Genomic DNA, 14,929 nt, shown 5'->3' with positions numbered 1-14,929 from the left:
GAAAGTGCCTCCTTGCTTACCAGACTGCAACAGATTCCCCATCCTTGATATTGAGATTATCAGAACTCTTATCATTTATTTATAGTTCAAAGCCAGCACTTTGAATTAGAAATAGACTGGCAAGGCAGTGCAGCTGCTTCAGAAAAGGAGTAGCATGATAATGCCAACCTAGCTATCAATCGTTTGGGCCAGCAACATTATGGACCACCCGAAGTTTCTGGGTCTTAATTTCTTTAGATTTTATATAATAGCTGAATCCACCAAGATTTGTTCTTGGCTTACTGAACGTTGCTTGTAGGAGCCAAGCAAACCACAATTCCTGGTTCAGATGCAGCACTATGCCAAGGATTACAGTTGCTTTCCTCCATGTGCTATTGAGGAGATGACACACAGCCCAGGTAAAGCAAAGTTAATGGTTTAATGTGAACTTGCCTACTATGACACGAGAAGTGGGCCAGTGAAGAGGCCAGGAAGAGGCAATGGGTTTTTTTTGTTTTTAAAAACGCATTCCATCATTCAGATATTAGTATGGTTGCCATAATTCAGTCTCACAAATCTGGGTTGCCTACTATACAAATTATTTTCCAATTATTCAATTAGAAAGGGTTGAGAAAGGGTTAAGCAACCTGCTTCCTGATGATATCCCACTACAAATCACCCCAGATGCTTGGATTTTTGATACATTTGTTGCTCCACCCCTTTTTGCCTCCGGCTCCACCAGGCACTGGCATACGTCCCTCAGGTGGTTTTCCAAAAATGCATTTGGCCCTAGGCTGAAATAAATTCCCCATCCCCTCCTTTGTAATAACATGTCATTCTATTTTTTTATGCATAGAAACTCCTCGTTACATTCCTCTCTGCATGTAGTCTGGAACTTTTTCTCTTTCTTTCTCCCCATCTTAACATGTTTAGTTGGCATTTTTACTTCTAACTTTGATAGCAATGTACACTACACTAGCAATCAACAATGCAGTGCTTTGCATGTCTACTCAGAAGTAAGCCTCACTGAGTGCCATAGGCCTTATTTCCTGCCAAGCGGGTACAGGATTGCGACCTCAGGCTGCTTAGACATTGTACTGTTACTTACTAAAGACCATGCAAGCTTTCCTAAACTTTACTAAATTTTATGCAAACCTCAGTTCTTTCAGAACATCAACCATTGTTTCTCCTTATTCAATGTACATTAGCGTTGGCGATTAGGAGATTCATGGGGGATAGTGAGATATGTGGTTAGGAAAGGAAAGGAAAGACAGAAAGTGTGCAACTATCTCAGGCATCTGAAAAAGTGGATTAATTTAGAGACTCACAAGAGGAGTCTCCCTCTCCCTGCCCTCCTTACAGAACATGCAGCATGAACGACAGAACCCTGGTTTCTTCTAACTTCAAATGAAGATTCTTACCAAAAAAGATGCTTATTTATAGGTTCTTTCCTTTAAAACTGATGCAGCGGCATGTGCTGTTTTAGGATATCAAGCAGAGTGACCATTAATAAGCCCCATGCACATTTGCCCCCATGAATGCAGATAGGAGTGTGTGAAACGAAGGTCAGACACGGACTTTCACGTTATTTGCAATTTCTACTATTTAACCTGTTGCATTCCCTAATGCTCTGTGTCAAAAATAGATTCTTAACAAGGAGACGGAAGAGGGAAAGAGTTTAAGAGTTGACTTGGTATGGTCATGCGATGCAGACATGCAGGACAGTGCAACATAAGGCTTCTGTAAGCAAGTGAGTGCTGAATTTGGGCTAGAAAAGCAAGTCAGAAAGTGACCAGGTGGGGTGAGATAGTGGTGGATTTGGGGGGCTGGGGGAAGCAGGAGGCCTTTCCTCAAATGTAAGGAGTTTCCTGCGTACCTGAGGGGGATCCCTCCCTGCATGCAAGAAGCCATACATGCCCCCTTCCTTTTTCCGAGAGTGATACCCTGCACCTAACAGCCAACTTTACTAATACAGGGACCGCATCTAGAAGCAAACAATATCTGGAACATTGTCTCAGAAGGTAGCAACTAAAAACGCCTAGATAATCCACTAACAACAAAGGGTTCCTGCTGTGCTCTGCTCTGGCTAATTGGCTAACAGTGCTTAGATTATAAAACAGTAGGTATCAAGTAGCACTAAGGAAGAGATTGGCAAGGCTGTGGCTGGAATAATAACTGCAGCGCCACTATTCATAAATCAAGGAGAACGAAGGAAACACTGGAGGAGAATTCAAAGGTCAGAAGCAATTCATGATCTGGGAGATTGTTTAATGTTAGAAGATTTATTAATTCTTTATGACAGAAAATGCAAGATCACTGGGCATAGATAATTGCACAGCATAGGATCACGCCGCACATTTAGCACTTTGTGTTTTAACAGAAATGGCTTGCTTTACAGTCTCATTAAGCAACCCTACCCACAGATATATGTAGGCAAGTGCCATTGTGCAACTACAGACAGGGCTGTACTTCTAATGTTTCCTGCCAGCATAAATGTGAATGCTATTTGGTTGCTACGTATCAATTCAAAGAAAAATAGTACCAGTATCAAATTTCTTATAGTGACAGCCAACACACTGTCTGAAAGCACTGCAGAATGCATGTCTACTCAGAAGTAAAAACGAACTTTGGCTGCAGCTCATGGTCAAGGTTAAATTACATTTGTGGGCTGAAATAGGTGCCCCACTTCTGATAAAAGTCTCTTGTGTACGCTGTTTCTCCATTTCCACATGCAAATTGGGGAAGAGATACAGAAAGGCTTAGTTAGCTATAATGCTGCTGCCATTGCTGTAAGAGCAGCAAAGATAAGGCTTTTGCAGACACACCTGCATCCCCCCCCCCCACCAACTAGTCAGGCGTGGGCAGAATTGCAGGCACCTTGATATAGTCAGTCCTGTTCCATCAGTCAGCTGTCCTCAAGAAAGCAGGTAAGAAGAGAGAGACCGGAACGAGCATCATTATGGGAAGAATGCCAGAGCTTTTCCTTGGTACCTACCACGCTGACAGACCTAGGAAATGTATGCCTGTGCCCAGAACAGCAGGAGATACTCTGTTGTCCACTCCTCACATACCCACTTCATCATAGTGAGAGGCATTTCATCTGTATCCCATTATCATTTAGCATGTGCACTAAAATACTTTTAATATATAAGTAAAATTTGTAATTACCTGGAACAACACCATTTGTTGCTATTGCACTCATTGATATTGCAGTTAGCAGAGTCTGCAAAAAAACAAGTGATATTGGAGAATGTTACTAGCAAATTTAAGAAACCACAACAGACGACAGTTAGTATAGTAAGAGCAGAAGCTCCCAGCACATTGAGGATGCAGGACCCATGAGTTAAATCTTTATAAAAAGCAAAAGATGTATGCATTCAAGTACAAGACAGCACTAAAACTATTGATCCATATGAAATACCAGTGGCATCTCTTTATTCTTGCATCTTATGTCAGAAATCATGCTTTTGCAATAGTATATAAATTGGTGAAGACACTGTAGTTAAAATGGTTCAAGTGGAGACAAGAACCAAGGCATAAGTTTTACTGGTGGTCACTGACTCAGCACAAACTACTCTTCATTTATGTAGCGCTGGTATGAACAAAGGCTCAGACACCGGATTCTTGGTGTAGAAGTGAGAAAGACTAACCATCACCCATGTATCCTTTTCATCTGCCTACTAATACAGCAAAGAGAAGCTATTTATACATATCTATATCCCATTCTTCCTTTCAAAGTTCAGAGCTGTTTAGGCACTGATGAGGCCCCAACTGCTTGGCATTAACAACATTGCAGCCTTAGATGCCCTCAAATAATACAACAGGCAAAGTTTGAGAATGAGAATGCCTGACAGTTGGTTTCTCTAACAGTTAAGCCCCTCAGAACAGGTGAAGAACAAGCCACTTAAATAGATGTGAATTGATTGGGTTATTTATATATGTGTGTCTGTGTGCTTCCAGTAGTTTTAAAATGGCAAGTGGGAAGGTCCAGCTGCAGGAATGGGAAAGAAAACCACTGTTTGTACCATTAAACCTAAAGCAAAATATTTTGTGAGTCTACAAGAAAGAAAGGAATATTCATGGGTATTGGTCAGCTGGCTGTATGGCTTTCATCAGTGGAACAGACAGGGAAACAATTTCATTCAGTCCCCTTCGCTTTGTGCCCCATTATTACTACTACTATGATGGTCTAGAGCAGATTTAGGAAGGATGTGGGGGGGGGGCTGCACTGGAGGGAGGAATAATAAAAAAATTGCTTCCCTTCCCATTCCGCTGACCAAAACCTTACCATAAGCTGAGTGACATTCTTGGATACAACCCAATCTTTTCAAAAATGCATTTGGATTTAAGGAACTATTAAACATACTGAATGTTATGCTAGTTTTCCATAACCTAACTAAAACACAAATATAGTATGCATGTTTAATATCATCCTAACAAAAAAACCAAAAATCAAACCCATACAGTATATCCAAAACACTCTAACAGGATGACATTTCAAGGTTAGAAAGAATTGTTTTCCTCTTTCAGTCATATTCCTTGCCATGAAATCAAATCAGAAGATGGAAGAAAGCCAGGTATGGGTCAAAGCTCCAGGGCTGAAACATGTGCAGACTTAAGCCCAAATCACTACAATGACACGGAACCCATGTCTGTTGGCTCTCAACTTCGGAAACAATATCTCACTTGATGAGTTGTTAGGAAATGATGTTGCTATTTAAAGTGAGAGCAGTTGGAAACCAAAGTAAGGGAAACTGTCCAAACTGGTGACCAAGCCAATCAGCTGTTGGGTAAGAGCCTCCCATTTATTTTCACATCCTATTTATTCTCTCATTGAATGTATGACTTCCCCTGAGAATTAAAATCTCTTTCACAGTGTCAGAATCTAAAATGAAATCAAATCAAAAGACTTGGGTGATCCAGAAAGAGTATCGCTTCTCTGACTTAGATGTGGGGTAGGGGCATTGAGACCAATTAAGCCTTTAATTTAATCAGAAGGAAGAGAAACAACTAGTTCCCATCCTCATGATGCTCAACCTGGACAACGGCTTATCTTCCTAATTCATTGGTGACTGTGTTGTGTCACAGATAAAACATATTTTTATAAATATATTGTCTTTTTAGGCCCTTACTTGGCACAGCCCTTTTCCACCAATCAGCCACAAAATAATTCTATTTTTTGAACTGCAACTACACTTGGCTTGTATAATATTTCTGAATTGAATTTCTGAACTGAAAAAAAGGTTCGTTCATGAGAAATCCTAGCCTAAACAAGTTGCTGCTCTTTTGGCACTAGAGATTGAGATATACAAATAAGGTTAAAAATGTTGGCCTTCCTAAAAGCTACTTGATGTTGCTTTAGAAGAAGAAGAGGAGTTTGGATTTGATATCCCGCCTTTCTCTCCCTTTAAGGAGTCTCAAGGCGGCTAACATTCTCCTTTCCCTTCCTCCCCCACAACAAACACTCTGTGAGGTGAGTGGGGCTGAGAGACTTCAGAGAAGTGTGACTAGCCCAAGGTCACCCAGCAGCTGCATGTGGAGGAGCGGAGACGCGAACCCGGTTCCCCAGATTACGAGACTACCGCTCTTAACCACTACACCACACTGGCTTTAGCATATCCATAATGCAGCCACTTAGAACATAGCAACAGAAGGACATAAACTCTGTCTATCTTGCACCCAGTCTTGCTTTACATAGCTTGCTCCCCATAAATGCTTGAATAAAGTTACAAAACAACAATGGAAAATCACTAGAATGCAGAACAGCATTTAATAATAATAATAAATTTTTATTTATACCCCGCCTTCCCCAGCCAAGACCGGGCTCAGGGTGGCTAACAACCAATAATAAAAACAAGTTGATTAAAATACAATTTAAAAAAGATTAAAATATAACATTAAAACATTAGGATGCAGCCTCTTCACAGGAGGAGAAAGGAAAAAGAAAGAGGGGGAGGGAATCAAACTGATTCTAAGCCAAAGGCCAGATGGAACAACTCTGTCTTACAGGCCCTGCGGAAAGAAATCAGATCCCGTAGGGCCCTGGTCTCATGAGACAGAGTGTTCCACCAGGCCGGAGCCAGTGTTGAAAAGGCCCTGGCTCTGGTTGAGGCTAATCTAACTTCCTTAGGGACCAGGACCTCTAGGGTGTTGCTATTTATGGACCTTAAGGTCCTCCGTGGGGCATACCAGGAGAGGCGGTCCCGTAAGTATGAGGGTCCTAGGCCGTGAAGGGCTTTAAAGGTCAAAACCAGCACCTTAAATCTGACCCTGTACTCCACCGGGAGCCAGTGCAGCTGGAAAAGAACTGGGTGAATATGCTCCCATGGCAGAGACCCTGTGAGGAGCCTCGCTGCAGCATTCTGCACCTGCTGGAGTTTCTGGGACAGCTTCAAGGGCAGCCCCACGTAGAGCTAAACGTAAAAAGTGGAAGTTGTACTTACACCAGAACAGCACATGAATACAATGATGAAAGATTCAAGAACTCCTGCTGTTCCCACAATCCATGTCAGTCTCAGGAATAGGATAACTCCTAAAATGTTCTGTAGACAGGGCAGATACACACCAATGAAAGTGCCCATACGTGGAGCCTAAAAAACCCACAGAAAACATAATAGTTCGTTAGTATACTTTTTGACCAATGTATTTGGATTAAGTAAGACAGCCTTTTCCCCAAGGAAACAAATTTTCATAAAGGCTAAAAAATCCTCTGAACCGGGATGCAACCAGTAACATCTACACATAGAGAATCACAGAAATATTCAGAAACTCTTTGAGGAGCTTTTATGTTTCTCACACTACAACCTCAGAAATGTATGTCATATGCCCTAGGAAAGAAGCTTCCACTGCATTGATCATGGCCCAAAATTTTAAAGTTTGAACAAAATCTCCTATTTTGCAAGGCCCCAGAAAAAGAAATATATCATAGGTGTTACCAGCCACTTGCTCGTGGCAACACCTGTTCCTTCAGTTGCCTCTATTGGCATGTTAATATCCATGATCACTGTGTCACTCTTTCCAAACCATGGAAAAGGGGAAGAGGAAAAAGAGAGTGTAGTGTGTATTTTGACACTCTCCAAAAGTAAACTTGTTGTATGTATGGCTGATAACTAGCAATATTTTAATTTTTCCTGGATGGAACTGAGAGAAAAGAATCATATTTCATTTTATCATTATCGGTAATATTTATTACCTATTTTGTATGACAGACAGCCCACCTCTCCAATGAAGAAGCTCTGCTACCAAGTGTTAATTAAAAGTTTTGGCATTTGTACCTTTATTTCCTTACGTTTGCTATCTTCATCTTCTTCATGTTCTACCACTCCTTGAGTAACATTGGTATAGTTGGCTAGCTTATTAAGAAGAGATGATACCATGGGGTTGCTATCCATTTCTTCCTGTTGGGATTTTGAAAAACTTGTTAAATATCAAGGTCCAATATACAGGAACACATTTCAGAACAGGAAAAAGCATCATATATCTATGCATATTCTCCTGCTACAACCTTTTTGCTGTGAAATAATGAGGATTTCAAGGATTCTTTGTTATTATTGCAAAATAAAAGTTGTTAAGTTGTGTACAAAATAAAACCACGGGTCTATTTCTGCTAAGATCTTTCTTAACATGGTTAAACGTTCAAATTCAAACTCTCCTAAGTAATTCTGATGATTTTTTGTGAATAGAGTTCATGATTGCAAATTATATTTACTCAAGTTTTACATGAGATAAATGTATTTGCCATGGCAACCTCCCAGCTTTGGTGAGTGCTACTTCCTCCCTCTCCGAAATAAGGCAATGACACACAAGTAGGCTTAAAGGTTGCTTAAGGTTGTTCCAATGATACAGTCAAGTTTAAAAGATGTAGAGATACAAGAAGCTAGACAATTCACTCTGAAGGATCATTTGGAAGGCAAGACAAATGGTGTTATATTTGCTAACTGGAGCTATCTGGGATTCCAGAATAAAAACAAAAAGAAGGAGGAAGTCATGCCAGGCTTGGCTGAACATACATATATAGAGAGATATGATGTGCAAGTGCTTCCACTTACAGTTCAGGCCACTTAGAACATTAGCAAAGTTGGGAGTAATTTTTATTCCAACATGCAAGGATCAACTATGAAGGACTGAATGAAAAACGGAAATGAGGGAAGGAAAAGCATGTAGGGTTGGGCTGAAAAGTTCTTTAAGAATGTAAGAATACTGGAACAAGCGAATGGCCCATGTGGTCCAGCAACCTGTTTTCCCAGTACCCAACCAGATGCCTTTCAAGCACAAGAGCATTCTCCTCTCCTACAGCTTCCATCAACTAGTATTCGGAAGCACTGCTGCCTTCAACTACAGCAGCAGAGCAGAGCCATCATGGTTAGTAGCCATTGATAGCCGTCTCTTCCATGAATTTATCTAGTCCTCAAAGTCATCTGAGTTGGTGGCCATCGCAGTCTCCCATGGAAGCGAGTTCCATAGTTTAACTATGTGCTTTGTGAAGAAGCACTTAACCTGACTGCTAGCTCAGTTTCTAATTTCGAACAGGTGAAGCAAATCTTTCAAAATGGTACTCTGTAAGGTCATTCAGCTTTTTATTCAGAATGCAAATGCTTCATTATAGCTGGCTGATGAGCCTCAATGGAAATATTTGCTACAAATATTTGCTACAAATAAAATGAGACTGCATTTTAAATTGCATTTTAACCTGTATTTTAAATTGGTTCCCTCCCTTCCTCTCTTTTCCCCCTATTATGTTTTTACTGTGATTTTATTTTACTGGTGTTAGCTGCCCTGAGCCCGGCTCTGGCCAGGGAGGGCGGGGTATAAATAAATCATTATTATTATTGTTGTTGTTGTTGTTGTTGTTGTTACTACTACAAGAAACAAACTTGAGGGCTGAGTTCAACACTCCCCTCTCTTCTCCCCATGTGGCCTGGAGAAGGCCTTTGCATGCATTTAGTTTCATTTTCCACAAATCCTGGCTTGTCATGTCATACAAACCAGAAATCATAGTTTAATGCAAACTCTGCTTGGTTAAACAAGCAGCTTATTGACTCGTGGTTTGAAGTTGGCCTGTTTTGAAACAACCAAAGTTTATTTTACACCACAGCACAACAAGCCAAGGTTAGTGGAAAGTGAAACTAAACTCATTTTCTCAAACACTGGAGAGGTGGAGTGCAGAAACTCAGGACTTCCCTCAAGCTTATTCCTTGTACAGTAGCAACAAACCATGATTTAGTGTTATATATCAACATGGTAGTATTAGACTTCATAGAAGTGACAGTTTGTGGATCCCTAAGGTTATATATGCAGCTAAGTCCTGAGTAGATTCTCTGAAATTTACAAACCTAAGTTACTCATATTTAACTCAGGTTTATTAACCTCAGTGGAACTATTCTGACCCTGGTCTTACAGAATAGATTGCAAGAAAACACAGCAAGTACTGCTACTTGAATAAAAATACATAAATATAACACGTCATTACTTAGAACTTAGTAACGGGGATTTTGGGAAACAGGTTATCAAAAGTACCTCAAAAAGAGCCATATTTTTCCCTTCATAAATGTTTCCTCTCTCCATGCTGTCATTATTGATAAATGGGCTGCTTTCCCTTGGAATCCCATCACCTACCATGAAACAATGAATACAAGCAGGGTTATTTTTTAATGTACAAACAAACCAAACATCAACCTAAAAGTAGTAATAAAAACAATCGTAAGAGCAAGGTGAATAAAATCACAAGATAATAAAGTAACCATCATAATGATAATAAAAAGCTTTAAAAAGTAGCATAGAATATATGTACAAGGTTAATATTTGTATCAAAAATGCCAAATAATCATGAATGTTGCCGAATAGATCATATTTAATGGGAATGCACCAACCATGTTTGGTCATATGAATCATAAGCAGTCCCCAAGCAGAAACAAAGGGGTCCACATCACCCCAGGGACTCATATTTTATGAGTCAGCTTTTTCCAGAAATGACAATAAATATGACTTGTTAAACCCACAGATGCATAGAATAACAAGATGCATCCTTTCACCTTGGAGAGATCACTAGACAAGTGGCAACCAACAGATACAGAATGAATTGTTGAGAGGTTAAGTCAACACTGACACTGTCAGAAATGGATAAGAGACATAGTTTAGCATCCAAATGACTTGTGTGCCAACAATAATATCAATCTCCATTACAACTTGCTTCCAGAACTTGTGTATAGTTACATACCCACCATGTATGCCGATATGTTATGCTGGTGGGATTGTAAGGTATGAGAAACAAAACCACAGTTATAAGCAGATATATCAAAGCATTTAACTGTAAACACAAATACTCCAGTAAGACCTTTAATTCCGTAACTCTATGGGTGACAGAACAGTATTTGTCTCCAAGTATCTGAATGAAACTTTACAGAATCTGTGGGGATTCAGATCTTGTTTTAATAAATTGACACTAAAAGTTCATATTAAACATAAATCCGCTTTTCCTGGAAGAATAGCCAACTGTCAACACCACTGCAATCTGCTAGAGAGGAAAACAATTGAGAAGCTCCCCAAGAACTGAACTTTACAAGTAAAAAATAATGGAAACCTAAGCCCACTTTCATGGTTCTAGTTCCCACACTCAGCAATTTGTTATTCCACACTCCAGTGTCCCCAAACACTAACCAAAGTACAGTCAGATCACATGAGATGATGTCTATAAACTGCCCACAAAAAACCAAACTTGCAAGGATCTGTACTCTGAACTGCATGAACTCCACACAACTTTAAAGTGCAAAAGGTGCAGAATTCTTCATGTAAAACTTAGTATATGTTCCCAAAAAAATCCAAAGTTGTATTTACAGTATTAAATGGCATAAAAAAAGGAAAACAGCAGTACAGTGGTGCCTCACAAGACGAAATTAATCCGTTCCGCGAGTCTCCTCGTCTTGTGGTTTTTTCGTCTTGCGAAGCGCAGCTTAGCGGCTATTAGCGGCTTAGCGGCCATTAATGGCTTAGCGGCTATTAACGGCTTAGCGGCTTTAAGAAAAAGGAAACAAACTCGCAAGAACTCGCAAGACGTTTCGTCTTGCGAAGCAAGCCCATGGGGAAATTCGTCTTGCGGAACAACTCAAAAAACGGAAAACTCTTTCGTCTTGCGCGTTTTTTGTCTTGCAAGGCATTCGTCTTGCGAAGTACCACTGTACTTTTTAGACCACTAAAAAAGAAAACGAAAAGAAGATGAAGAATGAAGCAAAGACCTTTCAACCAGTTTTTCTTTCTAAAAATAGAACAACTACTGCAGGGGGGGAAACCCAAACACGAATGTAAAAACAGCCTAATACATGTTTTACAAACTGTAAAGCAATAAACTGCAAACAAAGCTTTAATAGGTTTGCCCAGACACGTTATATGAGTAGCGCTAGAAACTATCAACATCACAATGAAGATTTAACAATGTAATCAAGCGATACATTTCTGTTTTGAAAAGCAGGCAAGACAAATCTTGTATCTGTTTTGAAGTAGTTATATAGCAGATTAGCCAGATGCTGACTGGCAGAACGCTTTCAAAATAATGAACTTGTTGCATGCCAAAAAGGCAGCACACTTCCACTCTTCTATCCACCAGCTATAACAGGTATCTTTAGAATTCTTTTTTCAGCTAATGTTTGGCAATTTACAGACATTACCTGAAGTCAGAGTCACAAAAATATGTTCCAACACCAATGACCACATTCAGAGCAGATCTAGATCCAGAATCACACAGCTAATGAGTACTTGACTTATTATTGTTTTTGTTGGTGTTGTTGTTATTGATTATTAAAATTTATATAGCACCCTTCACTCGCAGATCTCAGGCCAGCTCACAACACAAAAATACAACATAAAAGTAGGAAATACACGATAAAAACATAACTACCACTACACACAAAAAATACCCACCACCCCTTGCGCCTCCCACAACCATTTTTAAAAAGGTGTAAGATGTTTATCAGCCAAAGACCTGGTGGAAGAGGAACATTTTCACATGGCACCTAAAGGTGTATAATGAAGGTGCCAGGCAAGCCTTCCTTGGGAGAGCATTCCACAAAGGAGGAGCCACCACAGAAAAGGCCTGTTCTCATGTTGCCACCTGCTTGTGACTGCTTGTGGAGGATGGAAATGAAGGAGGTTCTCAGATGATGATATCAGGGTCTAGGTAGGTTCATATGCAGAGAGGCAGACCTTAAGGTATTGTGGTTCTGAGCCATTTAGGGCTTCATAGGTCAAAATCAGCGCTTTGAATTGGGCCCAGAAACTAATTGGCAGCCAGTTCAGTTGACCAGGATCTGTGTAATATGCTCAAACCGTCTTGTGAGCAACCTGGCCACCAAATTCTGCACTAGCTGAAGTTTCAGAACCATCTTCAGAGGTAGCTGTACAGATAACATGTTGCAGTAATTCTAAACCTAGGGGTTACCAGACCATAGACAACAGTTGTTAGGCTATCTCTGAACCACTAACAGTGCCTCAGTCTTATCTGACTGAGCTTCAGTTTGTTGGCTCTCATCCACTCCTTTACCGAGGCAAGACAATGGTCCAGCATATCCACTGCCTCACCTGCAAATGTAAAGGAGAAGTAGAGCTGAGTGTCATCAGCATATTGTGACAATGTACTCCAACCCTCCAGATGACCCCAACTCAGTGGTTTCATGTAGATTTAGAGGATAAAACTGAACAGTGAGAAACCCCACTGAAGGCTCCACGGGGCTGAAGAACTCTCCCCAAGCATCACTCTCTAGAAATGCCCATCCAAGTAGGACTGGAACCACCATAAAGCAGTGCCACCCACCCACCCACAACTCCGCTGCACAAGGATATCATTGTCAAGGGTATCAAACAATGCTGAGAGTCGAGAAGACTTAACAGGGGCACACTATCCCTGTCTTTCTCCTGACAGAGGTCTCTGTATAGAAAGCAGGTACACTCACAGAAGAAAGCCCTCAACATTCTCAATGAGCTATATATATAATATAGGGAAGAGGTATTTCTTCAGATAGGCAGCATCCAGTCTGTGCAGGGCTTTAAAAGGTCAAAATCAGCATTTCTGCCTGCTTGTCTATAGGTACACTTCAGTGTTCGTATTTACTACCTGTAAATCTCTTTCCTTCTTACTGGAACTCTACATGGTTTATTTCAGATTCCTAAGAGATAGCTCTTCCAAGTAATGACAGGATAGACATATGCGTAGCTTAAGCAAGATTGCCATGTACGGCTATGGGAATGTATGTATAGCTATGAGAAAGGCTTTATTACATGATAAAAATAGTGAAAGGTTAAGGAAATACGCCACCAAATGCACAAAAGAATTAAGATGAAATATATCAAACAACTGATAGAATTAGTAGGTGCAGTGTCATTAATAATAATAATAATAATAATAATAATAATAATAATTTATTATTTATACCTCGCCCATCTGGCTGGGTTTCCCCAAGTGTTAAGTGGAAATAATAAAAACAGTAAAACATCTTAAGGACTGTAACATACATTCTTCAAAAACAAAGAAGGGTTATCAAGACTTTTTAACTGGATTATTATCCACCTGGCTTGCCTTTAAAAAAGTGATGGTTTCAGGCTCAGATGCCAAGCAAACATGTTCTGAGTTATGCATTGCTTGCCTCCTGAGTTCAATTTGGGTTTTGAAAAGTTCTTGGGCTGCAGGAAATATGAGCAAATATTAAATGCTCTCATTTTATTACCTGAAGTGAAAATTGATTTGAGAATGTTGAGAAACGATTACAAATATGGAAAGAGAGGGGCAGAATAGAACACAGGAACGGAGGGGAGGCTAAAGCTGAGAGAGGCTGGAAATGGAGAAAAGAAGATGGAAGGGGGGAGAGGTCCTCGCTTACTCACAGCCCCCACCCCACTTTATCAAATGTCATAGACAAATACTGAGGCAACTGAAATAGTATGAATTGCTGAATGATGCCATATAAAAAGGAAGCAGTCCTCTGCAAAAAGAGCAACTTGTTTACAGGAACATTTCTAACCTCTGTAATTCACAACAAAGTGAATTAATTTACTAATGTGACCAAATTTATTAGGAAAGTTCTTCCATTCTAAAGATAACGCTGAAATTTAGGCCTCATATCTAAGAAAGGGACACGAGTGCTAAAGGAAAAAGTAGTACACACAGCTGAAGCCTTTGCTTGATGTTTTTATTGCAACAATTCCTTCACAGGGCCAGCATTTTATCTACAATGGAGGTGTTAAAAACAGGTTTACGTGAATTCAGTTGCACAAATTGGATGGGGAGGAGGAAGGTTTGCCAATTCAAATAGGTTAGTAACAATCTATTAACTTTCAACAAAATGATTTTAAACAAATACAATCCTTTGCAAACCAATTTTCCTAGCTTCCTTATCTACAGGCACCTGCAACAAACAGAACAAAAATAAAGAGCATGACTATCCTGTTGACCTCTGAGCCTAATGAGCCTTATCCTTAGGAAGCCTATAAATCTTATTTAAAAAATCCTCAGCATTACACATCCTCAGAAAAGGAAGGATTATTCCTCATTAGCCCATTTGTATTAGTGTGACAAGGTATAGCATCTCTCATGTTCAAAACACAACACTTTAGGTGTAAAAGGAAACAAGATTTCTACCTGAAACTTAGTAATGGAACAGTTTAGCAGCCAACAAGCAAACAGGACTTGTCTTCTGAAGCACCTCTTTCACAAACACTAGAGGAGGTCAGAGGAAATTGTGAAACACTTTTAGTGGGACTTAAAGCACACTTAAGAATGCATTTGACTGTAGCAAAGACAAATAATGTCAGCACCTACAGTAAATACAAAATTGTGAGCTGTAGTCAGTATGAAATAGCAACGTAAGTGCACGTAAAATAAGACCTGTGATCACAGCAGCTTTTTGGCAGCCGATTATGACCTGTTCTCATACCGTACTAGTTACAGATTTAAAATTTTAATACA

The 14,929-nt window shown here is 39.9% G+C and overlaps 1 protein-coding gene across 6 annotated transcripts in view; it reads right to left on the bottom strand.

The window, feature by feature from the left end:
- SLC12A7 (solute carrier family 12 member 7) overlaps positions 1–14,929 on the bottom strand; it is a 93,233-nt gene that overhangs the window by 38,997 nt on the left and 39,307 nt on the right. For all 6 annotated transcript variants that reach the window (XM_083519071.1, XM_083519072.1, XM_083519069.1 and 3 more), the window contains 4 exons: positions 9,496–9,590; positions 7,254–7,376; positions 6,423–6,569; positions 3,148–3,202 (listed from right to left, as the gene is read on the bottom strand). In XM_083519071.1, the coding sequence (XP_083375197.1) occupies positions 3,148–3,202; positions 6,423–6,569; positions 7,254–7,376; positions 9,496–9,543 (373 nt within the window). In that variant the 5' untranslated portion in view covers positions 9,544–9,590. The remainder of the gene's footprint in view (positions 1–3,147; positions 3,203–6,422; positions 6,570–7,253; positions 7,377–9,495; positions 9,591–14,929) is intronic.

The sequence above is a fragment of the Podarcis liolepis genome (genome assembly GCF_965112155.1).
Source record: "Podarcis liolepis genome assembly, chromosome: 8".
In the NCBI taxonomy this organism is placed as follows: domain Eukaryota; kingdom Metazoa; phylum Chordata; class Lepidosauria; order Squamata; family Lacertidae; genus Podarcis; species Podarcis liolepis.
Note: the sequence above shows the minus strand (reverse complement) of the source record. Positions and strands in the feature narration are given on the sequence as shown.